Source organism: Narcine bancroftii, chromosome 1 (genome assembly GCF_036971445.1).
Source record: "Narcine bancroftii isolate sNarBan1 chromosome 1, sNarBan1.hap1, whole genome shotgun sequence".
Lineage (NCBI taxonomy): Eukaryota > Metazoa > Chordata > Chondrichthyes > Torpediniformes > Narcinidae > Narcine > Narcine bancroftii.
In genome coordinates this window covers 489,969,668-489,997,108 of record NC_091469.1, presented here as the reverse complement: position 1 = coordinate 489,997,108, position 27,441 = coordinate 489,969,668, and the positions used below count along the sequence as shown (strand labels likewise).

The window sequence follows — 27,441 nt, the reverse complement described above, 5'->3', positions numbered from 1 at the left end:
TCTCTCCATCTCTGCCTCCCACTCTCTCTCTCCATCTCTGCCTGCCACTCTCTCTCTCCATCTCTGCCTGCCACTCACTCTCCATCTCTGCCTGCCACTCTCTCTCTCCATCTCTGCCTGCCACTCTCTCTCTCTCTCTCCATCTCTGCCTCCCACTCTCTCTCTCCATCTCTGTCTGCCACTCTCTCTCTCTCCATCTCTGCCTGCCACTCTCTCTCCATCTCTGCCTGCCACTCTCTCTCCATCTCTGCCTGCCACTCTCTCTCTCTCCATCTCTGCCTGTCATTCTCTCTCTCTCTCCATCTCTGCCTGCCATTCTCTCTCTCCATCTCTGCCTGCCACTCTCTCTCCATCTCTGTCTGCCACTCTCTCTCTCTCCATCTCTGCCTGCCACTCTCTCTCCATCTCTGCCTGCCACTCTCTCTCCATCTCTGCCTGCCACTCTCTCTCTCTCCATCTCTGTCTCCCACTGTCTCTCTCTCTCCATCTCTGCCTGCCACTCTCTCTCCATCTCTGCCTGTCATTCTCTCTCTCCATCTCTGCTTGCCACTCTTGCCATGCTGCATGTCTGAACTAAACCAAGGACTTGTTCCATGCTGAATGACTACGACTATCCCATCACTCCTTGCTCCATCCCTTTGAGTTCTTCCCTTCTCCCTGTCTTGTCTTGTGCTTGCTTTCAGCATTAGGATGGTGACACTAACCTGCATTTCATGGTGACCGTCATTTTTAGATGCTGGGTAAAGTTTGTTCCTCATAAAAGCACAGGGATGCTGAAAGAACTCAGCTGGTCTCGCAGTGTCCGTAAAAGGAAATGGTATATTAGCGACGTTTCAGATCTTCTTCAATATGTTTATTTTTTACCTCCTATGGACGCTGCGAGACTGGCTGAGTTCCTCCAGTATCTCTGTGTTTTTACTACGATCGCAGCATCTGCAGACTTTCATGTTTTATCTTAAAGTTTCATTCCTCCCACAGGAAATACCAAGTTAGTGAATGGTGTTTGTTTATAGTTGATCAGCAGGTTAGCTATTACTGCCAGGGATGCAAAGGGGGAGTGTAACCTTACACTGGAATTACTGGTGAGCTCTCCACTGGCCACCGTGACAGAGGTGCACCAAAGAAGGGGTACAAGGACTGCCTAAAGAAATCTCTTGATGCCTGCCCCATTGACCACCGCCAGAGGGCTGATCTCGCCTCCAACCGTGCATCTTGGCGCCTCACAGTTCGGCGGGCAGCAACCTCCTTTGAAGAAGACCGCAGAGCCCACCTCACTGACAAAAGACAAAGGAGGAAAAACCCAACACCCAACCCCAACCCACCAATTTTCCGCTGCAGCCGTGTCTGCCTGTCCCGCATCGGACTTGTCAGCACAATCGAGCCTGCAGCTGACGTGGACTTTTACCCCCTCCATAAATCTTCGTCCGCGAAGCCAAGCCAAAGAAAGAAGACAAGACAAGGTCTCTTGGATTTTGTTCCTGCTTCCTTGAGCTATTTTCCTCCAGTAGTTCCTGCTCTGTTGATGTCATTGATGAATGGCTGAGTCTGTGAATCACATCTGACTCCCATTCTGCTCTGGGGTGTGTGCTGATGGTGACTGGTTGGTTTTTCCCACCTGCTCTGCCCGTAGGAAAGATCTTTCAGCTGGCTGCCATGATTCAAACGTTACTCACTCTGCCCACAACCTCTTATTCCCTCCCTCTGCCATGCGCATACACGCACACACAACCATGGTGTCCTTGCAGAGATTTAAACCAAAAAGTTGCATATTTATTGTTCGAGTACATGCATGTCATCACATACAACCCTGAGATTCTTCTTCCTGCAGTCCAGGCAGAATTACCACTGTCTGGTATTGCAAAAAAAAACTACACTCTGTACACATGTAAACAAATTTAAAAAAGTAAACAAACTGCAATACAGAGAGTAAAAAAAATAAAGTACGAGTCCTTTTTTTTTTTTTTTAAATTTTTTATTTTTCACACCATAAATCACAATAGCCATGATATACACTTTTTCTTTAAGTACGAGTCCTTAAAGGAGACCCTGATTGAGTTTGTTGCTGAGGGGTCTGATGGTGGAGGGGGAACAGCTGTTCCTGAACCTGGTGGTGTGCATCTTGGGACACCACCTCTTTCCTGATGGTAGCAGCGAGGACAGAGCGTGGGCTGGGTGGTGTGGATCCTTGATGATTGCTGCTGCTCTCCAACGGCAGTGTTTCCCATAGATGATCTCAATGGTGGGGAGGTTTTGCCTGTGATGTCCTGGGCTGTGTCCACTACCTTTTGCAGGGCTTTATGCTCAGGAGTATCGGTGTTTCCATACCAGACTTTGATGCAGCCGGTCAGCACATTTTCCACCAGACATCAACACCATCCACCAGTTTACACTGCTATTTCACTTCAACACTAACTGAATGTTTCTCATTTTGAAGTATGAATATTTAACCCTTGAGGCAGATTGTCAGTTATCTCATTGTTATTTGTGGGATCTTCCTTTGCCCACATTGGCTTTTCCTGAATTATAGCATGCACCTTACCGACTCTCAAAATACTGGAAATCAAAGGTCTTTCTTGTTGGTTTGTACTCAGTGCTGGAGCTTAGGGGATGGTTTGCTGTGGAAGGTGACAGAAGGGCAGAGGAGGAATGTTTGGTGAGAAGGTGCCGTTCATGACCTAGAACATTTACATCACGGAGAACAGGCCCTTTGGCCCCTCTAGACTTGCTGAACTCTTTATTCTACCACTGACCTGCACCCAGCTGTATACTTGTCCAAATTTTTCTTAAATTAAAATTGAGCCTGTATTCTCCACTTCAGCTGGTAGCTTGTTCTGTACTCCCACCACTCTCTGTGTGAAGAAATTCCCCCTAAACTTCTCCCCTTTCATCCTTAACCTACGTCCTCAGGTTTTTATCTCACCTACCCTCAGTGGAAAAAGCCGACTTGGTTTCACTTTGTCTATAACCATCAAAATTTTAAATCCCTCTATCAAATCTTCCCTCATTCCTCTTTGCTCCAGGAGATAAAATCCTAACCTGTTTAACCTTTCCCTGTAACTCGGTTCCTGAAGTCCTGGCAACATCCGAGTAAATCTTCTCTGTACTCTTTCTCTCTTACTGATAACTTTTCTGTAATTAGCTGATCAAAATACGCACGCTATTGCTCTTTGTACATGTTCACACTTCATTAAAAATGTGGAGACTTTTATCTTGGAAATAGAAGAGAAGTGCTAGATATATTGCGAGGTGGAGCTGGAGAGGTTTCATTCAGGTTTGTGATTTCCAAGCATATACGATGCCTCAACAAGTAGCTGATCACGGGTGATTTGATGGGCTTGAACTGTGTAAAGGTGTCTGGTAAACCACATTACGACAGTCAGTTCACATGTCTCAAGTCACAAAATTTGTTGCCTTGTGGTCTCCAAGTAGTGGGAGAAACAAAATCTGCCAAGACCATGGTGAGATTCCTTGCTGTCCCTCATGAGGAGAGATAAATGTCTGTGATGTCTATGGTCCCAATTTCTGCGCACCGCCACGCTTCCCCTCCCCCTACTGCACGTGTGCTTAGACACACACGCAAAACCTTGGTGCCTCGGAGGGATAGATTGCACGCCAGATTTGCGGCGCATTGGGCTGCGGTGCGTGCAGTGCATTAGGTGAGGGTTATGGTTCATGGGTCAAGCAGCCGGCTGTGAAACCTACTGCTTTATCACGATGGCGTTATGTTTTCTGTAGTCGCTGAGATTTCCTTTCCTCAATGATTTCTTTTCCCTGAATAAACAGATTATATTTCCTTTCCAACCAGCCCCCGGACCTAAAACCATGCACACTTCGCTGTAGCAGCTGTTGATTGCTGCTTCGTGAGTTTATTGTGCCAATATGGGCGACCTCTGTCTCGCGGCCAGTGGGTTACAAAAATCTGCCTGTGCAGAATTCACAAATCACAACCTAAACATTTATCTTTTTTTATGATTTAAATTTTATTGAGTTCTTTTAAAAAAATATTCCCCAAACCCTGGAGTCAGTGTTAAAGTTTATGTAAATCATAACTTACAAAACATAAAATAGAAACAAACATGGCAGCAAAAAATATCAATATAATAACCATATGTGTCTATTTAGACCTCTCATGACAGAAAAAGAGCTGCCGTTCATTAAAATGTTTCACCTCTATACCCACCGCTATTCCCCCACCTCCCAGAGAACCAAGATATTTGCCCTATTTTGGTGTATCAATGTCCAATTTATCGAACTGTTTGCAAGACGTGCGTTCAAACGCTGCCACTTTGGCCATTTCTGAGACCCACTCCTGAAATGATGGTCCCCCAAATTCTTCCAAAACCTAAACATTTTTTCTGATGCTGAATTGAACTCGTGCTCATGGAATTTTTGTAGAAAAATAACACATCTCTTTTTCTTGATGCATGCACGGATGATTTTAATTTTTTTAATTTTAAATTTAGACATTCAGATCGGTAACAGGCCCCTTCGGCCCACAAGTCCATGCTGCTCAATTACACCCAATTAACCTGCAACCCCCTGTAGGTTTAGAATGGTGGGAGTAAACTGGAACCTCTGGGGAAAACCCACACAGACACAGGGAGAACGTACAAACTCCTTACAGACAGTGCAGGATTGCCCCCCCACCCTCCGGTCCCAATCTCAAGCGCTGTAAAGGCACTGTAAAGCCACCTCCTTCAGAACCAATCCGGGAGATTTATCTGTCTTTATTTTAGTCCATTCATCTTACTAAATACTAGTAATTTTGACTGTACTTATTTCTATTTCCTGAGACCTCTTGACTATCCCCACTTTCAGTTGGCCACAATACCCGACCGTAAAGCAGCCTTATGTACTCCTATGCAGCTGTCGGGTGGCCAGGAGGTTTACCTACCTAACCCTTCTCCTGTAGGTATAACATCCTGCTCCAAGAATCCCCCGTTGCACCTGAAAGCAGCTCAGGCAAAGCAGCTAACTGCTTTAAGGTGCCTAGCAGCAGGCGGGCTGTTGACAGTCAGCTGGAAACCCGCTGACAACCACCCTCCCTGCTGGTGACACCTACCCTCCCTGCTGCCGACACCTACCCTCCCCGCTGCCTAACAGTCCCTCGGCATGGGACTACGAGGCTGGGGCGGCGGACGGGGGAGTACGGGGCTGGGGCGGCGGACGGGGGAGCACGGGGCTGGGGCAGCCGGTGTGGGACTACGGGGCTTATACACGCACACAAAATCCCACTAAATTTAAAAGGTGAGAGCTTTCGAAGAGTCAGGATTCTCGGGGCCGGCCGCCCCAGCCTTGTACTGCCCCGCAGACCACCCCAGCTCCATACTCTCCCGCTGGCCGCCCCTGCCCCGTTCTCCTCCGCCGGCCACCCCAGCCCTGCTGTCCCGCGCTGGGGAGCTGTCTGGCAGCAGGGAGAGGGCTTTCCGGCAGCGGGGAGACAAGCTGTCAGACGGCTGCCCAGACTCAGGAGCCAGCGTTTGCTCTGTGGCCACTCTCCCTGCTTCAGACCTTTCAGATTGCAGAACACCTCCTTCAGCGCTGCCACCTGGACATTCTCCAGGTACTTCCTCCTGAAAGCAGCTTCAGGTATATGGCTATTGTCTTCTTCAGTGAAGATTGATGCAAAGTACTAATTCTGTTCCTCTTCCTTCTCTTTGTTACCCATTATAATTTCTCCAGCATCATTTTCAATCAGTCCTATATCTACCCATGTTATGACCACTACTTCCCAAGGGTTCCATTACCTTTAATTCCCTAATCATCTCAGGTTCATTAAGCCCACCAGTTTTGGACTGGGTGATGTGTATCAACAAGCTGCTCCAAATAGCCATCCCGTAGGCATTCTACAAACTCTCTCTCCTGAGATCCAGTACCTTCCTGACTTTCCCAATTGCCTTTTAAAATCCCCCATAATTATTTTAACATTTTCCTTCTGACATGCTTTTTCTATCTCCAGCTGTAACTCTTAGTCCACTTTGTGGCTGCTATTTGGAGGCCTGTATAACTGCCAGTAGGGTCCTTTCACCCTCTCAGAAGGTTAGTGTGAGCAGTTCCTTTGGTCATTCAGCATCTCACTGACTGTGGGAAGAAGATGTTCCTCAGCCTAGTGGTTCTGGCTCTGATCCTCCTCTACCCTGACGGGAGCAGCTGAAAAGGTGCTGTGTGCAGGGTGGAAGCGGTCCTCAATGATTTTACAAGCCCTCTTCAGACAACGATCCTTTTAGATCACATTGATGGAGGAGAGGTAGTCTCCAGTGATCCTCTCTGCCACTCTTATGGTCCTGTGGATTGACCTCCAATCCATTTCTCTGCAGCAACTGTACCATATGGGGATACAGCCAACCATAGAGGCAAAGAGCTCCTATAGAAGGTTGACATAATGGTAGCCGATAGCCTTGCTCGCCTCAGTCTTCTCAGGAAGTGCAGTTGATGTTGCACCTCCTGACAAGTGAGGAGATGTTGAGTGTCCACAAAAGGTCTCTAGTTAAGTGAACCCCAAGGAACTTGGTGCTCTCCACTGTCTTTACTGCAGAGTCATTGATGTGTAGTGGAGGGTAGTTGTTCTTGGTCCTGAAGTCCATGTTCATCTCCTTCGTCTTGTCCATGCAGAGAATCAGGTTGTTACCTGCACCATATCATGAGATTTTCCACCTCTTTTCTCCAACCTGTTGACTCTGGGCTCTTCTCACTGACATGGCCTGACCTGCTGAGTATTTCCAGCATGTTTTAGATTTCCAACATCTGCAGTTTTTTTTTAATTTTAGTTATCTTTTAGACTTACCTTAAAGCACCAACTGTGTTTTTATGAGAATCCAAGCAGCTTTTCAGTCACATGTAGCGATTTATTTTTAATTTAACTCAAATTACCCAACTGATGTGGAATTTTAATTGCAATCTTCTGGATTATAAAGCCAGGCATTGGATAACCAGTTAAGTAACATCAGTCTGTCAACTACTAAAATCCTCCTCGAGTATAAAACCCTCTGTAAATGTGGCAGTTCAAGTGGTGTGTTGGCCTCATCCTGGCTCCACGCAAGTCCTGGCTCTGTGCTGGACAACTTGGTTTTAAAAATTCACATTTATGCATTCTAATCCTCCAAGGGATTGTTACTCCCAAGTGCCACCGCTGAGGGTATGGAGATAAGAAATTACTGCATTCTGTCGAATTCGTTATCACGGATGGCTATGGGTGTATTTAAAGCAGTTTGATGGGCTGTTGATTAATCAGGATGTCAAAAGGTATTGGGGAGAAGACCCCAATGGGGGTAAGTAGAAAAATACATTAGAAATGATTTGAATGGCAGAGTAGCGATGGGTCCAATGGCCGATGTCTTAAAGTTCAAAGTTCAGATTTATTGCCATATATAGTCATATAGTACATAAATGACATCACATACAACCCTGAGATTCTTATTTCTGCGGGCCAGGCAGAATTTCTACTTAAAGGTAAAGGTTCCATTATTGGAACATACATGAAATGTAACATACATGAAATTCTTTAAATGTTATCTACATTAAGGCAGACAGAGAGTCGCCATTTTGTCCAGCGCCTCTCACAGAAATGAGGCCCCAGCGAGGAATGAACTCACAACCTCTGGTTTACAAGATGAGTACTCTAACCACTGAGCTATCAGAGACCGCTCAATAATGTAAAAAAACTATACTCAAAAAGATGTGTAAATTTTTTTTAAGTTTTGTCATACAGCACAGTGACAGGCCCTTTCGGCCCACGAGTCCGTGCCACCCAATTAACCTACAACCCGGGTACGTTTCAGATGGTGGGAGGAAACCCACGCAGACACGGGGAGAATGTACAAACCCCTTTCGGACTGCGCAGGATTCAAACCCCGGCCCCGATCGCTGTCGCTGTAACAGTGTTGTGCTAACTGTGGTGTAGAAGAGAGAAATGTAAACAAAGTGCAAATAAACTGACTGTTCAATACAGAAACTAAATATTCAGTAATAAATAATGTGCAGAGTCCGTCAATGAGTGTCTAATCGGGCTTGTTGTTGAGGAGTGATGATAAACGGTTCCATTCTTGTCACATAATGCTACATTTAGAATGTTACATACATGAAATTCTTTAACTTTTATAATCCTGTTGAGATGAATTGGAGGAAGGATAGCAATGAACTATATCTCCCTTGAGAACATCAGCTTAAGGAATACCCAAAATATCTTGGTGCAGAGCACCTGTGGTAGCTGACAATTTGAGATAGGGCCCGATTGAAGGTATGGCCATTGATGCTGAGCTGCTCTGAGAGCTGACACACAATGGCAACCGAGGGTGGTGGGTGTATGGAACAGGTTTCTGGAGTAGAGGGTTGAGGTGGGTACCATTGCAATGTTTGAGAAACATTATGATAGATACACAAATGTTCTGGTTTGAGGCAGACACTCTCAACCTTTTGGTTTGGCTATGGACCCCTTAGGTCTCTGCTCAAAGTTTTTGGGCCCCCTTCCCTGTGAAGCAATCAAGTTTACTTAAGACTAGGAGCAGAAATAGGCCATTCAGCCCATTGGGTCTACCCTGCCATTCAATCATGAGCTGATCTGTTTTCCTACTCTGCCCCACTGCCCGGCCTTCTCCCCATAACCTTTGACGCCCTGGCTAATCAAGAACCAATCAATCTTTGCCTTAAATGCACCCAATGACCTGGTATCTACAACCATCCGTGGCAACAAATTCCACAAATTCACTACCCTCTGGGTAAAGAAATTCCTCCTCATCTCTGTTCCTTTCAAACCTGGGTGTGTCCTCCTGTCCTCGACCCTCCCACCATATGAAACAACCTTTCTGCATCTTCTCTGTCCAGGCCTTTCAACATTCAAACTGTTTCAATGAGATATCCCCCCCACCCCCACCCCATTCCCCTAAATTCCAACGAGTACAGGTCAAGAGCTGTCAAAGGTTCCTCTATAATAATCTTTTAATTCCCCAAATTGTCTTTGTGAACTTCTCGCCTACCGACTACATAAAAACCATGAACAAAATTTAATGATTTCAGTCCATTCCCACCCACCCCCCTCCCCCGCCAGCCCTTTTAAATGTGGTGGAACTCCCGGGAATTGGGCAAGGTGCAGACAGGTGGGACAGGAAGGGCCTTTTTGTCAGTGTGGGCAATTTGGACTGAAGGGTCTGTGTGACTGGCTCTAAAACGGCAGAGAAAGGAGTATTTCTACATTGCTAGACTAAGCTCAATTTCCAATGCCTTTGCCCTCTGCATTCAGTGTTGTTGCGATTCAGTTCCTGCCAATTGCGTCCGAATCGTAGGCACCCTTGAAATCAGCGGTGAAGAGCAAAACTACACAGTCCTTTGCTGAGGTGCATCTTGTTCAGATTGCAGGGGCAGCTGATTTCAGCTCTTGTATTTTGTGTCACATGTTAACTGCATCACATTTAGTGTAGGGTTTAGCGCAACGCTATTACAGTGCCGGCGATCCATGTTCAAATCTAGCGCTGTACATTCTCTCTGTCTCCATGTTTTTCCTCTGGGTGCTCCAGTTTCCTCCTACCCTCCAAAACATACGGTTAATTTGGGTGAAATTGGGCGGCACAGGTTCGAATGGCTGGAATCGGCTTCTACCATGTTGTAAATAATTTTTTTTTAATTAAAATTTATTCCACCAGAAATCTGTTTTCTTTGTTTTCGTAGTGCTGTGTTATTAACTTTTGAGTATTGGAAATCCATCTGACAATGGTCAGGGGTTTTCCTGAGAGTAATTCAACTCAGGTTGCGTGTTATTAAAAGTTGAGCATTCAGCCGCGCTCCTGGAATAATTAGGTAGTTAAAAATACTTTACCTTTGGCATGTAGTAGACTTTTCACTGGAGTTAAAGCCTGCAGCCTGGAAGGGACCCTGGCTGTTGGCTTGAGTGAGTGCTCAGGGGAGACAAGTGTGATGGGGTATATTGGGGGGTGGGTGATCAGTAACCAGGTCAGTTTTCTTGACCTGCCTTATATATAAAAAAAGGAGAAATTGCTTTCAGCAGTGGAAGGGTGGGATGATTGGCCAAAGAGTTGGAGGAAATCAGCGGTGAAATCCGAAATGTCCCTGCACAAAGCTGGTTGTGACCTGGATCACGGCGGGGTGAAGTGCCGCACAAAGCAGATTCCGCCTCTCCGAGGGGAATTGGATGAATGTTGGGGAAGAGTTGCATGGAATGGGGCAGTGAGCGTGGGATTCTGTCAGCTATGTGGAGCTTTTGTACACGTTGAGAGCAAGATTCATCAGTGCCGAATCTGAGATTCCACAGCCACTGTTCATGTTGTACTAGCGGTGAGTGCTTGATGGAATAATGAACAGAGCTCTGTGCTTCCTTGAAGTTCAAGTATCATCATTAGTAACTGATATAGGTTTATTTGCGTGAAATTAAATTTCAGATTTATTGTCACTACATACATGAGATCACTTAGAACCCTCAGATTTTTGTTCCTGTGAACGAGGCAGAATTACCACTTTGGTAGAGCAAAAATTGTACACATGTAAACAATAAAGAAAAGTAAACATTCTGCAATACAGAGAAGAAAAATAATAAAATGCACAAGTAAGAGTCCTTAAATGAGTCCCTGATTGAGTTTGTTGTTGAGGAGTCTGATGGTGGAGGGGGAGCAGCTGTTCCTGAACCTGGTGGTGCGAGTCTTGTGGCACCGATACCTCGTTCCTAATGGCAGCAACGATAACAGAGCATGTTCCGGGTGGTATGGATCCTTGATGATTGCTGCTCTTCTCTGACAGCAGTGTTCCCCGTAGATGTTCTCGATGGTGGGAAGGGTTTTGCCTGTGATGACTTGGACTGTGTCCACTACCTTTTAGGGACTTTACGCTCAGAGGTATTGGTGTCCCCCGTTACCAGACAGACCATGATGCAGCCAGTCAGCACACTTACCACCTACCTCTGTAGAAATTAGTCAGGGTTTCTGATGTCATGCCAAACCTCTGCAAACTCCCGAGGAAGTAGAGATGCTGACGTGCATTCTTTTCTCTACCCACCATTTTGGTAGGATATCCGGAATACTGTGGGGAATATCCCGATGGAATGGTACAAAGACTACCCACACGTGGGGTATGACCTCGATGGAAAGAAAATCTACAAACCAATCCGAAACAAAGATGAACTGGATGAATTTCTGGAGAAAATGGAGAATCCTGATTACTGGTATGGAAAACTGTGTTTAACCTCCCAGTCCAGCGTCTGGGTGTACTAAAAATATAAAAAACGGTAAACCGATGGAAATCTCTGTTTATTTAGATGACGGCTGATCTTTCAGCTCTGCATACTTCCCTCATTTGCCCTTGATTCTCTTAATATGCAAAGAAAATCTATCAATCTGTCAGATATTCTCAGACCATAGGGCTCTCGGGTAGAGGGATAAAGAAATTTCTTTTCATCTCTCTCCTGAGAAGACAACCGTGTATTGAGAGACTGTAACAACTATTGTCGACAGCCCGGGCAAAGGAAACATCAACTCTGCACCTACTCTGTCAAACCCCGTACGCTTCAGTGAGATAGAACATGGAACACTACAGCACAGTACAGGCCCTTTGGCCCAAAATATTGTGCCAACCCAATATATTCCATCTCTACCTCATACCCCTCTATTTTTCTTTCATCCATGTGCCCAGAAGTCTCTTAAGTGTCCCCAATGTTCCAGCCTCTACCACCATCCCTGGCAAAGGCATCCAGGGACCCATAACTCTCTTTGTAAAAAAAAAGTACCCCTGATATCTCCCCTAAACTTTCCTCCCTTCATTTTGTGTGGATGCCCTCTGTTGTTTGCTACTCCTGCCCTGGGGGAAAAGGCAGAGGCTGTCTACCTTATGTATGCCTTTCTGAATCTTGTAGACGTCTGTTAAGTCATCTCTCATCCTTCTACGCTCCAAAGAGAAAAGTCCCAGCTCTGCTAACCTTGCCTCATAAGACTTGTTTTCTAACCCAGGCAACATCCTAGCAAATCTCTGCACCCTCTCCATAGCTTTCAGATCCTTCCGATAATGAGACAACCAGAACTGAACACAAGTGTGGTCTCACCAGAGATTTGTAGAGTTGCCACATGACCTCTCTACTCCTGAATTCAATCCCCCAATTAATGGAGTCCAACATCCAATAGGCGTCTTACTATCCTATCACCTGTGCAGCATCCTTGAGAGATATATGGATTTGGACCCTCTGTTCTTCCACACTGTTAAGTATCTGTCCATTAACCCAGTACTCAGCCTTCAGGTTTGGCCTTCCAAAAAGCAACACCTCACACTTACCCAGATTGAATTTCAGCCCAATTCTGCATCCTGTCTTTATCCTTTCGTAACCTACGACAACCTTCAACATTGTACACAACTTCTCAACCTTCGTATCATCTGCAAACATACTGACTCACCCTTCTACTTCTTCGTCTAGCTCATTTTTAAGAAATACAAAGAGCAGGTGTCCCAGAATAAATCCTTGTGCAACTTGTAAGGTAAAACATCATGAGATGGGAATGTGTAAGGAGTTACCCTGTACAGGGCTGTAACAAGATGTGAATGCATCCTTGTACTTACAAGATAAGAGAGACATTGATGGATTGAGAGGCAGGAAGCTAGCAGGGAAAGGATAGCAACAGTTTTAGTCATTGGACAAGTAATGATATGATGATGTTCTAAGCATGTATCCAAAGGTATAAAAAAATCACCATTTTGCTGATAACGGCAGAATGCATTCTCCGACTAACATGGTTAGTTGCAAGTGTTACAATCCGGTAATAAAGAACAAAGAACCCTGATTTCGACTCAGTCTGGTGTTTGTCTCACTCATTCATGAACAAAGCAGACCTAACAAACTCGACTAGTCACTGACCTCCAAGCAGAATATTTTCTGTCCATGGCTACTCTCTGCTTCCTGCATGCAAGCCAATTTTTTATCCACAGAGCCAAGGTTCCATGAATCCCACGCCTCATGACTTTCTGAATGACTCTCTTATGGGGAACCTTGTCAAATGAAATCCATATCCATCTCCTGTCATTCTTCTACAAGCACTCAGTTAAATTGTTCATCAGTTCATCTCAAAGCTTTGAGCCTCAAAGTATTGATAGGTGTCCAGAGGAAAAATGAAAGTTTAGCTGTTGGCTGTGATTGTACATTGCATTTGTGTGTAGACCCACCCTCCTTTAAATGTGGTCTGAGTTGCTGCCAATCTTTTCCACCCTCGCTGCTTCTTGTCCACAGGCGAACTATTCCGGATAAGATGACCGGCACTGATATTCTCCTTACGGATGAACAGATAGACCTCATTCACAGGATTCAGAAAGGACAGTATGGAGTTGCCAACTTTGATCCACATCAGGTAAGAATCGGTGGAAATAATATCATAAATGAAATGAGCTGCTTCCTGCCTGGGTATCAGAACCGAGGACAGAGTCTCATGTCGATTAGGTCATTGGTTCAAACCTTGCATGGTCTTGCTCAATAGCTTTCAATCTCTTAAAACACATTACAGTGGGTCTCCAAAGATAGATGGTTGTATCGGGGTAATGAAATTGACACGGTGTAACGACAGAAAATTAAAGGATTTTTGAGAGATCTGGAGAAACAGGAAAGTGGGTAGAAAAAGTAAACAAGCAGACTTTTTTTAATGGGGAGAAAATTGAGCGTTCCCAGGTGCAAAGGGATTTGGGAGTCTCATATAGGATACCCTGAAGGTAAACTTGCAGGTGGTGAAGAAGGCAAATGCAATGCTGGCATTCATTTCAAGAGGATGTGATGTTAAGAATTTATAAGTCCCTGGTGAGACTTCACTTGGAATATTGTGAGCAGTTTTGGGCTCCTCATTCAGAAAGGATGTGCTGTTATTGGAGAGGGTTCAGAGGAGGTTCACAAGGATGATTCCAGGAATGAAAGGGTTATTATATGAGGACCATTTGACAGCTCTTGCCCTGTATTCATTGGAATTTAGGAGATAAAGGGGTGGATTTCACTGAAATATTTTGAATGTTGAAAGGCACGGACAGAGTAGACATAGAAAGGAGAGTCCAGGACAAGAAGGCACAACTTCAGGGTTGAACGGTGTCCACTAAGAAATTTGTTCGGCAGATGATGATAAATCTCTTGTCATAGGTAGTTGTTAAGGCAACGTCATTGGGTGAACTTAAGGCAGAGGTTGATAGATTCTTGATTTGCCAGGACATCTAAGGTTATGGGGAGAAGGCTGGGCAGTGGGGCTGAGTGGGAAAATGGATCAGCTCATGATTGAATGGTGGGGTAGGATCAATGGGCTGAATAACCTATTTCTGCTTCTCTGTCTTACGGTCTTAGCCTCCCCGCAGACCTTCAGTGGTAGCAAGACTGGTTGATGAAGGATTTAAATATTTTAAATTGAGACATACAGCATGGTTTACCTTCCCTCTTGCTCATGAGCCCATGCCACCCAATTAACCTACAACCACAGTACATTTTTGAACACCTGGAAGAAACCCATGCAGACACGGGGAGAGTGTAGAAATTCCTTACAGACAGCATCGGATTTGAACCCGGGTTAATGGCATTTAGTGTTGCACTAAACATACCAACCTTAATTCCAATATGAAGGCATTTGGGATGCTTCCCTTTTACTGAGGAGCCACTGAATCAGGGGGATGTGTTGAAAATGCATACACAACTAGTTAGGTTGCATTGCAGGTTCTTTGTATACTTCTGGTCACCATATTACAGAAAAGATGTGATTGTACTGGATGGAGAGGGTGCAGAAGAGATTTAGGATATTGTCAGGTCTGGAAAATTATAGCAGCGAGGTAAGATTGGATAAGTTCAGGTTGTTTTCTTTGGAACAGAGGAGACCGAGGGGAGACTTAATTAAGGTGTATAAAATCAAGAGGCCCAGATAGAATAAGCAAGAAGGACATTTTCCTCAGGGACGTCAGAAACCGGGAAAGTAATTGATAGAAGGATCTAAAAGGTGAAAGGAAAAGGGATCTAAAAAGCGTGGGTTGGGCCAGATTCTTTCTTAGCATAGATGTGCTCAGTAAGTGGAAGGCCTTCAAAGGTGAAATTTTGAGACTACTGAGTTTGGATGTTCCTGTGAGAATTAAAGGCAAATTTAACAGGCATAAGGGATCTCAGTTTTCAAGGGATATATTGATGATCTGGTTAAGAAGAGACAGGTGTATAGCAGATATAGGCAACAGGGAGCAAATGATTAATATTTTTAAAAATGCAGGAAAATAATCAAAGGGCTAAATGCAGCCATGAGGTTGCTTTGGCAGACTAGGTGAATGAAGATCCTAAGGGCTTCTACAGGTCTATTAAGATCGAAAGGATAGTAAAGGATAAAATTGGTCCTCCTGAAGATCAGAGGGTTTGGCTATGTATGGAGCCAGAGGAGATGGTGAGATCTTATTTCTGTATTTACTCAGGAAACAGGGAAATGAGGCAAACAAATAGTGAAGTCATGGCCCATATACAGATTAAAGAGGAGGAGGTTCTTGCTGATTTAAAGCGAATAAAGGTGGTTAAATTCCCAGGGCCTGACCATGTATTCCCTTGGACCTTGCGGGAGGCTAGTGCTAAAATTACAGGGCTCCTGGCAGATATAGTGCCCTCCATAATGTTTGGGACACTTTTTTCCTGTATTTGCCACTGTGCTCCTCGGTTTTGAATTTGAAATCAAACAATTCACATGTAATTAAAGCGCACATTCCAGATTTAATCAAGGTTATTGATGTACGTTTTAGTTTGACCCTGTAGAAATTTCAGCACTTTTTATACATAGTTCCCCCAATTCAGGGCACCATAATGTTTGGGACATTTGGCTTCACAGATGTTTGTGAGTACTCAGGTATGTTTAATTGCTTCATTGGTGCAGGTATAAGAGAGCTAGGCTTGCTTCTAAGCTTTTGATCACCTTTGGAGTCTGTAGTTGCCAATTTTCAACACGAGGACTAGAGTTGTGTCAATATAAGTCAAAGAAGCCATTTGTGAGGCTGAAAAACAAAACAGTAAGAAACATCGCCCAAACCTTAGAATTACCAAAATAAACTGTTTGGAATATCATTAAGATAAAACAGTGTAGTGGTGAGCTGAAAAATCGTAAAGGGACTGGTATTCCAAGGAAGGCCTGCTCTGCTGCTAACAGATGAATTCTAATCAAAAGGAAGAAAAATCCCAACCGCCTGCCCAACAGATCAGCAGCACTTTTCATGTGGTAGGTGTGGATGCGTCGATGACTGCTGTCCACAGGAGATTTCACGAACAGAAGAAATACAGAGGCTACGTTTGCCACTATTCCGTCACAAAAAAAGGATGGCCAGATTACAATTTGACAAGAAGTTTTTCTCTTTAAAATATTTTTATTGCTATTTCTACAATAAAAATTGAACATCAAGATTATGAAATGTGCTACAGGACTAGGAAAAAAGGTTACAATGGTTATCATATCCACAAATTCAGAGCGCGATCATCTTTTGAACTACAACCCCCCCTGTAAAGGTTTAATATCTCTTAATTACGACAAATTGGCTGATCTAAGACGAGCCCCATTAATTAAAATCAAGAATACCTGGGAGCAAAATTTATGCCTTTCATGGTCCAGTGAGGTTTGGAATTCGATTTTTAAACTGAGTAACACTGCATCCCTTTGTGCATGGCATTGTCTGCTGCAATTCAAAGTGGTTCATTGAGCACATATAACTAAAGTTAAGTTGTCTTGTTTTTATTTGGACGTAAATCCCCGATGTGACAAATGTAAAGCATGTGGATGCCTCTTTAATTCACATGTTCTGGATCTTCCCCGGAAGGAAATCTTTCAAACATTATCAGTAATTTTCAATTTAAAACTGGAACCTAACCAGCTCTTTAATTACATGTAAATTGTTTGGTTTAAACAATTCAGTGTCACATTCTATCTTTTTCTACATTGACGGCCAGATGTGCAATTTTGATTAGATGGAAAGATAGTACTCCACCTACACATGCACAATGGCTAAGGGATATTATATCTTGTTTAAATCTGGAAAAAATTAGATATGCTATCATTGATTCAAATATTAAATTTCAAACGATATGGGGCTTGTCACCGTAAGAATTATTTATTTTGTTATATTTATTGTCATGAGTGTGCTCCTTGAGCTTCTGAATACAGGAAGTATTTAAAAGAGCCTGCAGAATTCTGTAAAAAAAAGGTCTTTTGGGCCGATGAGCTCAAGATTAAACTGCATCAGAGTGCTGGCAAGAGCAAAGTGTGGAGGTGTAAAGGAACTGCTCAAGATCTAAAGCACACCACCTTTGTCATGGTTTGCATCTTGCAGTGTAGCCCTCATGAAGTCTTCTGCAGACGGTAGTCATTGGTACATCCACACCCGCCTCCTGAGGAGTGGTTCTCATCTGTTGGACATACATTTGGGGGGTTTTTTCAGTATGATGATAATTCTGCCTTCAGCAGTGGAGGTCTTCCGAGAAATGTGATTACTGAGCTCACCAGTACACTCTTTCTCCTTAATGATGTTCCAAAGAGTTGATTTTGGTCATTATAAGATATGGACGATGTCTCTTGCTTGTATTCAGCGTTGTAATGGCTTCTTTAACTTTTATTACCAAACTACATCGAATCCACGCTGCTGAAGACCCAACTGCGCTGGGTAGGTCACGTCTCCAGAATGGAGGACCATCGCCTCCCCAAGATCGTGTTCTATGGCGAGCTCTCCACTGGCCATCGTGTCAGAGGTGCACCAAAGAAGAGGTACAAGGACTGCTTAAAGAAATCTCTTGGTGCCTGCCACATTGACCACCGCCAGTGGGCTGATCTCGCCTCAAACCGTGCATCTTGGCGCCTCACAGTTCGGCGGGCAGCAACCCTTTGAAGAAGACCGCAGAGCCCACCTCACTGACAAAAGACAAAGGAGGAAAAACCCAACACCCAACCCCAACTCACCAATTTTCCCTTGCAACCGCTGCAACCGTGTCTGCCTGTCCCGCATCGGACTTGTCAGCCACCAACAAGCCTGCAGCTGACGTGGACATTACCCCTCCATAAATCTTCGTCCGCGAAGCCAAGCCAAAGAAAGAACAGTCTCCAAAGGTGGTCAAAAGCTTAGAAGCAAGCCGAGCTCCCTTATACCTTCACCAATGAAGCAATGAAACATACCTGAGTACTCCTGAAGCCAAATGTCCCAAACATTATGGTGCCCTGAAATGAGGGGACAACGTGCTGCAATTTCTACACAGTCAAAACCAAAATGAATTCAAACAACCGTGATTAAATCTGAAATTACGTGAATTGCTTGGTTAAAGATTTGGAGCACAGTGGCAAATAAAAGAAAAAAGGGCCTTTGTCCCAAACATCATGGAGGGCACTGTACATTTAAAATGCCCTTAGCCGCAGGTGAGATTCCAAAGGATTGGCGGTGGCCTGTGTTGATCCTCCTCTGAATCCTCTCTAACGTCAGCACATCCTTTCTTAAATGAGGATCTCAAAGGTGCTCCCAATACTCCACAAGTTCCCACCAGTGCCTTATAAAGCCTCAACATTACATCCCCCTTTAAATCTTTCTCTTCTCACCTTATCCAATGCCATTTACTGTTAGACTCCCCTACCCTGAGAAAAATACTAACCAATCACCTTATTTATGCCCCTCCACTATTAGAACCCCCCTCCTCCACAACCCCTGTCTCCTCAGCTTCCTACATTTCTGGGAAAGATGCCACAGTCTGTCTGGCAATTTATTTAATATTTTTCCACAAGTTAGTTACAAATTGCAGTTCCACTCATGAAATTTACCCAGGACAGAGGCAGCATTCGTTAGAAACAGGAACCACCCTTCAAACTGTACGATTTCAGAACCTGTGCTCCCTTTCAGTCCTTCTCTTGGACCAGTTTTACACAGCATAGAATTTGGAGAATTTTCTCATTTCGGACCTGATGCTTGGTGCAATGGTACTTGTGCCGATTTCTGCAGTACAAATGTCTGCCACTAGAGGCTGTTGGAGAGCTGTGGAAGTATAAGCCGTGTCCCGAATACTTGCTGCACTTTTTAGTCACGAGCCCTGAGCTTTGGGAACAGGAGCGAGAGTTTTCACAGTACTGGAGAAACCCAGCAGGTCATACAGCATCTGCAGCAAATAAAAAGCAGTTGACATCTCTGGCCAGAGCCCTTCCTCAGCAGAGAAGTGTCGACTGCATTTTACTTCCTATGGATGTTGCGGGACCTGCTGAGTTTCTCCGGCACTTTTGTGGATTGCTCTTGACCCCAGCATCTGCAAGTTTTCTTGCTTGCCTCCATGTCATTGTACAGGGGCTTTCCTCTCTCACGTTTACTCCTGACTTTCCTTATCTAAAAGGGACTGCACAGTTAGCACAACGCTGCTACAGCACCAGCGATTGGGACCAGGGTTCAAATCTCACGCTGTCTGTAAAGAGTTTGTACATTCTTCCTGTGTCTGCGTGAATTTTTCCTGAGGGCTCAGGTCTCCTCCCAGTGTTCAAAAAACTTGCCAGGGTGTAGGTCAATTAGGGAGTATGGACTTGTGGGCTTGAGGGCCTGTAACCTTGCTGTGTGTCTAAATTTTATTTAAAAATTTAAATCACTATCTATATTCTTCCCCCCCACCCCCCGGCCACTCTCGCTGTTGGTCCTCCTCCCTGTATTATTAACTGGAGTTTCAGATAGGTAGCTGTCTTGCCTTAATGAAACAGTACTTGAGGTAGATTTGTCTGTTGAGAACACAACCCATGGGCTGGGGAATTAAAATGGATGGCCACTGGGAAAGTGGACAGAGATGAGGTGATCAATGAAACGATCTCCAAGCCTGTGTCCATCTACATTCCTTGACCACCTTATCTTCAGGAATGTACAATTTTAGATTTCAGATTTATTGTTGGAGTACATACATGACATCACATCCAACCCTAAGGGTCTTTTTCCTGGGGACGAGGCAGAATTACCATTGGGAAGGCAAAAAAAAAACTACACAGTGTATACATGTAAATGGATCAAGAAATTTAAACAAATTCTGCAATACAGAGAGAATTTTTTAAAAAATCAATAAAGTGCACAAGTAAGAGTCCTTAAATGAGTCCCTGTTTGAGTTTGTTGTTGAGGAGTCCGATGGTGGAGGGGGAGCAGCTGTTCCTGAACCTGGTGGGGCGAGTCTTGTGGCACCTACACCTCTTTCCTGATGGCAGCAGTGAAAACAGAGCGTGTGCTGGGAGGTGTGGATCCTTCATGATTGCTGCTGCTCTCTGATGGCAGCATTTCCTGTAGATGGAGATGGGGAGGGTTTTGCCTGTGATGTCCTGGGCTGTGTCCACCAACTTTTGCAGGGCTTTACACTCAGGGGTATCGGTGTCCCCACACCAGACCATAATACAGCCAGTCAGTATACTTTCCACCACAAACTGTAGAAATTTTCTGGGGTTTCTGAAACCATCACGAACTTCTGTAGAAGTAGAGGCACTGACATGCTTTCTTCACAATGCTATTAGTGTGTTGGGTTCAGTTAAGATCCTCCAAGATTATGCTTTACATCTCCACTTGCCACTGGCATGGAAAAACGGCCAACATATTAAAAGACTCACCCCAGCCCAGCCACGCTGTCTACCCCCGCTGGGAAGAAGCTCATGCACCATCAGGTTCAAGGACAGTTTCTTTCCTGCCATCAAACTTCACTCTTGGAAAATAATATTGCCTTCACTCTATTGTAGCTGAGATCTCTGTGCATGCTATAGCATTTCCTCTCCTCTACATCGGAGAGACTGGACAAAGACCGGGAAATCGCTTCATCGAGCATCTCGGCTCTGTTCGCCACAACATTGGAGATCTCCACTGGCCATCTATTTCAGTTCCCCACCCCATTCCCACGAAAACATGTCTGTCCACAGTCTCATGCACTGCCTGACTGAGACCACCTGCAAATTGGAGGAATGAGACCTTATCTTCCATCTGGGCCCCCCCTCCAACCATTTAGCATTAACGTCAACTTCTCTGGTTTCAGTTAGTTTCCCACCTCCCCAACTATCCTTATTTCTCCTTTCCTCCAGTTCTGAGTCTCTCTCTCTTCCCCCCTTCTCTCCCTCTCTCTCTCTTATTTCTTCTTTTCTCCAGATCGTTCGCAGAGCCACCCCCCTCCACTGATCAATTCTCACCTTTCCTCTCTTGTCCTCCTATCCATGTCCATTTGTCCCCTTTGTGTTGGTCTGTGTTCCTCCCTTTGCCCTTTCTTTCCTTCTCCCAGCCTTTTTATTCATACACCTGCCTGCGTTTTTCTTATACCTTGAAGAAGGCTCAGGCTTGAAACAGGTGGTATCACTTTACCTCCCACGGACACTGTAGGGCCTACTGAGTTCCTCCAGCATGTTTGTGTTTTCACTACAATCACAGCGTTTGGACACTTGTGTTTCACAAAGTATGTACGACACCTTCAGAAGTTGCGGGGTACAATGTGAGAACAGCGAACAAAGTCTCTTGTTGTTAGTGTCAGCTAGGCTAAAGCACAGAACATTGGTGTTATAGGACATTTCCTGTGGAGATCTACGAAGATGTTGCCTGGATGTGGGCGTTTTAAGGAAGGGAAGGTTGGATCGGCTGAATTGATAAATTCCCAATCAGACTCCCCTTCTCCAAAGCTGAGAATAAATTTTGAGGACTGAATGAATTGATTTTTTTAGATTTCAGGACACAAGCCCGTACTGCCCAATTACACCCAATTAACCTACACCCCCCGATAAGTTTCAAACGGTGGGAGGAAACCGGAGCCCTTGGCGGAAACCCACACAGACACGGAAGAACATACGAACTTCTTATAGACAGTGCCAGATTCGAACCCCCGGTCCCGATCACTGGCGCTGTAATAGCGTTGGAAAGGGAAGAGCTCGTTTTGCTTCAGAGAGGGCAACGAATAGAGGAGAAAATGAATCTTCTCACCCAATGGGAGGAGGGGGTTGGGGGTTTGGAGTTTGTAGTGTAGACAGAAGATTTCATTAAATTTAGAATGTGCAAGAATTAAGAAAGCTGCAGAACCAAGGGAGGGGTGGATAAAGCTACAAAACCCTTCCTTAATTTCTGAGCGTACAAAACTTCTGAACTTAAAGAGTTACTCTAACAACATTTTTTTAATAGTCTCCTAACTTGGGCTGAAGTTCAAAATTTCCATCCAAAGAATTTACACTGAATTCCTCTGAACATACTTCATCCCCGTGAATGTGGTCTGCTTTTTCAAAAACACTCAGGTTGGCCTGAGATGGTGAAATCTGTCTAACCAAAAGCCCCAGGGGAGAGACAAAATGTCTTGAGGTAGGTGACCTTTGAAAGGAATTTTCCCCCCAGTGTTTATTAGAGTAAAGGATGTCAGTGCTGGCAGTAGATATTTCTTCAATTCCCTCCCCCAATCCCTTTTTTTTGTATGCAGTCTTGAGGATGCAAAACGCAGGCTGAGAATGTATGCAACTGTCCTTGTTCGATGCTCCCACCTTATGCATCCACCAATCCATAAGATGCAGGAGCAGAATGAGGCCACTCGGCCCTTCACCATGGCTAATTTACTATCCTTTGTAACCCATTCTCCTGTCTTCACCACACAATCCTCAGGGAGGCAACAGAAAGGAAATTATGAGCCTGTACAAATGTCAAATGGGAAGATGTTGGAGATGATTATCAAGGGTGAGTTATGGAGTACTTGGAGGCACATGACAAGATAGGCCAAAGCCAGCAGGGTTTGCCTAAGGGAAAATCTTGCTTAACAAACCTATTGGAATTCTTTGAGGAAGTTTCAAGCAGGAAAGATGCAGTGGATGTCGTGTATTTGGATTTTAAGAAGGCCTTTGACAAGGTACTCTCAAAATTTCACCTTGGAAGGTCTTCCACTATGCCTGCGAACCTTTCCTTTAATCCTGACAGGAACATACAACTCTGTACTCCCAAAATTTCATCTTTGAAGGTTTTCCACTTACCTCGCACATCTTCGCCTGAAAAAAAATTTATCCCAATCCAAGCATTCTAGATTCTTTCTCATTTTCTCAAAATTGGCCTTTCTCCAATTTAGAATCTCAACCTGAGGTCCAGACCTATCCTTCTCCATAATTAAACTTGAAACTAATGGCATTATGATCACTGGACACAAAATGTTCCCTACACATACTTCTGTCACCTTTCCTGTCTCGTTTCCTAATAAGAGATCCAGTGTGGCACTCTCTCTAGTTGGTACCTCTAAATCAGGGGTGGCCAAACTTGCTTAACATAAGAGCTGCCTACCGTAAACTTCAGATGTTTGAGAGCTGTAGCAATTACGCGATCGCAAGCCACACCCACCAACACTATCGTTAGCCCCTTTCAGGTGGTCATAATTCTACCTGAAAGCGGAGAACCGGTCCCCAAAGTGTACTTACTCAACCCACCCCGGGGAGGTATATTCTCCGCTTCTGAGCAGTCCCCCTAGGTATCTGAAAGCAGCAGCCTGAGAGCAGCTAGCAGCTTTCAGGTGCCTAGCAGGGGGGCCGGACTGATGACAATCAACCAGGCGGCCCAACTCCCCATGCCTGACAGCCCCCCTCCCCGCTGCCCGGCAACCCAACTACCCGCTGCCTGACAGCCCCCCGGTGCGGGACTACGGGGTTGGGTGGCCGGCACGGGACTATGGGGCTTGGGCGGCCAGTGCAGGACTATGGGGCTGGGGCAGCCAGCGCAGGATTATGGGGCTGGGGCAGCCGGTGCGGGACATCGGCCGCCCCAGCGTCCCGTGCTGGCTGCCCCAGCCCCAGGAGCTGGCCTTTGCTCCGCGGCATCTCTCCCTGCTGTGGACCTTTCAGGTGGCAGAACAGCGCCTTCAGCGCTGCCACCTGAAACGTCTGCACCCATACCCATAGCTGGCTCCGGAGCCACATTTCCCAGGCAAAACTACCTGAAAGGGGCTCTATTCAATGGCATGTAAGGTATTGCCGCGAGCTGCACATTACACGGCAAAGAGCCTCATGTGGCTCGCAAGCCGCAGTTTGGCCACCACTGCTCCATATATTGATTTAGAAAACTTTCCTGAACATATTTGACAAACTCCAAGCCATCCAGCCGTTTACAGTATGGGAGCCCCAGTCCATATGTGGAAAATTTAAATCCCCTCCTATCGCAACGTTATGTTTGCTACAGCTGTCTGGTATCTCTCTACAGAATTACGCCTCCAATTCTTGCTGACTATTGGGTGGTCATACCTTTCCCGTTCCTCAGCTCCATCCATGTAACCTCAGTAGATGAGCCCTCTGGTCTATCCTCCCTGAGCATAGCTGTGATATTTTCCCTGACGAGCAATGCCTCTCCTCCCCCTTTCAAAGCCCCCCCCCCACCCCATTCTATTGCGTCAAAAGTAACGGAAGCCTAGAACATTGAGCTGCCAGTCCTGTCCCTTCAGCAACCAAGTTTCACTAATGGCCACAATTTCATAATTCCACGTGCCAATCCACGCTCTAAGCTCATCTGCCTTTCCTATAATACTCCTTGCATTGAAATAGATGCACTTTCAAAAATTTCCACCACATTACAACCAGTTGATTTCTAACCATGCATGTAATTTTCACACCATCGTTTCCCTCCTCCACTCCTCTATCTGCTCTGGTACTCTGGTTCCCCTCCCCCTGAAAATCTAGCTTAAACTCTCTGGAGCAGCACTAGCAAGGATATTAGTTCCCCTCCAGTTCAGATGCAAACAGTCCAGTCGGAACAGGTCCCACCTTCCCTTGAAGAGAGCCCAGTGATTCAGAAATTTGAACCCCTCCCTCCTACACCCTGTCTTTAGCCACATGTTAAACTTCAATATCCTCCTATTTCTAACCTCACTACCACGTGGCACAGGTAGCAATCCCGAGATCAACACCCTGGAGGTCAAGTCCTTCAACCTAGCACCTAACTCCCCGAATTCTCCTTTCAGGACCTTTTCACCTTTCCTACCCATGTCATTGTTTCCTATATGGACCATGACATCTGGCGACTCACCCTCTCTCCTGAGAATGCTGTGAACAACATACCATCAGAACGTCTTATTTGTCCCTCTAACTATGGAATCCCCTATCACTACAGGTCACCTCTTCTCTTCCCTTCTTAGCCACTGGACCAGACTGAGCCAGAGACCTGATCGCTGAGCTTGTCCCAACAGTATCCAAAATGGTATTCTTGCTATTGAGGAGAATGGCCACAGGGTGCCCTGCACTGCCTGCCTGTTCCCTTTCCCTCTCCTAACTTGTCTACCCTCCTCCTGCCTCCTAGGTCTGATGGTGTCCATGTAACTCCTGTCTGTCACCCCCTCTGCCTCCCGAATGATCCAGAGTTCATCCATCTCCAGCTTCATTTCCTTAACTCAGTTTGTCAGGGGCTGCAACTGGATGCACTTCTCGCAGATGAAGTTGTCAAGGCTACTGTTGGCTTCCTTGACGACGCACATTCTGCAAGAGGACCATTCCCCTGCCATGGCTGCCATTCCCACTGTCTATAACTAGAGTAAATGTATATGATATATACAGCCTGCCCTGAGATTCCTGCTGAATCTTTTTTGTTCCTCGAATAGGGTGCCCCTTACTTACTTCAACTCCTGCACCACCACCTCAGGCTCTTCTCGCAGAAGCCACTTGACCCAAAGCCTTTCCGCTCTGACTCAATCCTCTCTAATGATGACCACTCCCTCACTACACAGTCCATCAATTTTGTAGTGATGTTTGGGTCACCTGCCCTTCAACTGTTGAACTTGATTGCACTTTGGTAGAAAAAATAAGTGGGCAGACTATTTTCTAAATGGCAGGAAAGTGAAAATACCCAGACGCAGAGGGACCTGGGAGCCTCATGCAGGATTGCCTGAGGGTAAACTTGCAGGTTGAGTCGGTAGTGAATGCTGGCATTCAATTCAAGGGGAATCAAATCTAAGAGCAGGGATGTGATGTTGAGGCTTTATAATGCCCTGGGGAGACCTCACTTGGAGGATTGTGAGCAGTTTGGGGCTCCTCATTTAAGAAAGGATGTGCTGATGTTGGAGAGGGTTCAGAGGAGGTTCATGAGGGTGATTCGAGGAATGAAAGGGTTATCGTATGAGGAGTATTTGACAGCTCTTGGCCTGAACTCATTTAAGGACTCTAATTTGTGCACTTTATTGATTTTCTTTTTATTCTCTCTGTATTGCACAGTCAATTTACAGTTCTTTGTTTACATTTTATGCTGTGTACAGTTTTTTGCACTACCAATTAGAGGTAATTCAGGCGCGCCTGCAAGAAAAAGGAATCTTGTGATGTCATGTATGAACTCTGACAATAAATCTGAAATCTACTCGCTGGAATTTAGGAGAATGAGGGGTGATCTCATTGAAGCATTTCAAATGTTGAAAGGCGTCTACAGAGTAGACGTAGAAAGTTTGTTTTTCATGATGGGAGAGTCTCAGACAAAGGTTGTACATCTTCAGGATTGAAGAGCATTCCACTTAGAGGAATTTCTTTAGCCAGAAGGTGGTGAATCTGTGGAATATGTTGCCACAGATGGTTATAGAGGCCAGGTCTTTGCATGTATTTAAAGCAGAGATTGATAGGTTTGTGATTATCCAGGGTATCAGGTTATGGGCAAAAGGCTGAGTAGTGGGGCTGAGTGGGTGAATGGATCAGCTCATGATTTAATGGTGGAGCACACTCGATGGGCTGAAGAGCCTACTTCTGCGTTTATGTCATCGTCTTATTGTGTAACTTTGAGCAGAAGAGATACTGATTGGTCAGGAGATGTACCCTGATAAACGTAGAACACCTTTTACACCTATTGATCGAAAGTTAACCACATCTTTTCTGAAGAGAAGGCGGCTGAGGGGTGAGCTGAGCACTCAAGCTAACGAGAGGCATGGATTTGATAGATAGTCAAAATCTCTTTCCCCCCAGTTGCAGTATCAGAAACAAGAGGGCATAGGTTTGAGGTGAAAGGAAAGGGTTTTAAAAGTGAACTGTGGCAAGTTTTGGTTTTACACACGGAGTTGGTGATATCTGGAAAGAGCTGTCAGAGGAAGTGGTGGAATCGGATGCAGTCACCATGTGTTTATTTACAACGCATAGAATAATTCCACCCTTACATTTTGGAGTGTAGGAAGAAACCGGAACACCCAGGGAAAACCCATGCAGAAACTTCTTACAGACAGCACCAGATTTGAACCCAGGTCACTGGTGCTGGTAATATCAATCTGCTAACTGCTCCGCTAACCTGCCATTTAAGAGGCATTTTGTAAGATGCTTGAATAGGCATGGTATAGTTGGATAATAAGCTAATGCACACAAATGGGATTGATGTGGATGGCAAAAAGAAGGGCTGAAGGGCCTGTTTCTGTGCAGTACTTCATTCTTAGTTCATTCTCACTCAGTCTAATCCCCCCCCCCCCCTCTCCATCCCAGATATTTCCACCTGAACCTTTCTCTCACTTCCCAGATTCTTTCGCTGATAAATCTGATTTGGATCCACTTTTGGCATGTA

At 45.1% G+C, this 27,441-nt stretch overlaps 1 protein-coding gene across 1 annotated transcript in view; it reads left to right on the top strand.

Annotated features, from left to right (window-relative positions):
* The window catches only part of bop1 (BOP1 ribosomal biogenesis factor), a 273,049-nt gene that overhangs the window by 197,626 nt on the left and 47,982 nt on the right, over positions 1 to 27,441 (top strand). Inside the window, exons 4-5 of the mRNA XM_069915117.1 lie at positions 11,010 to 11,164; positions 13,211 to 13,328. Of these exons, the coding sequence (XP_069771218.1) occupies positions 11,010 to 11,164; positions 13,211 to 13,328 (273 nt within the window). The remainder of the gene's footprint in view (positions 1 to 11,009; positions 11,165 to 13,210; positions 13,329 to 27,441) is intronic.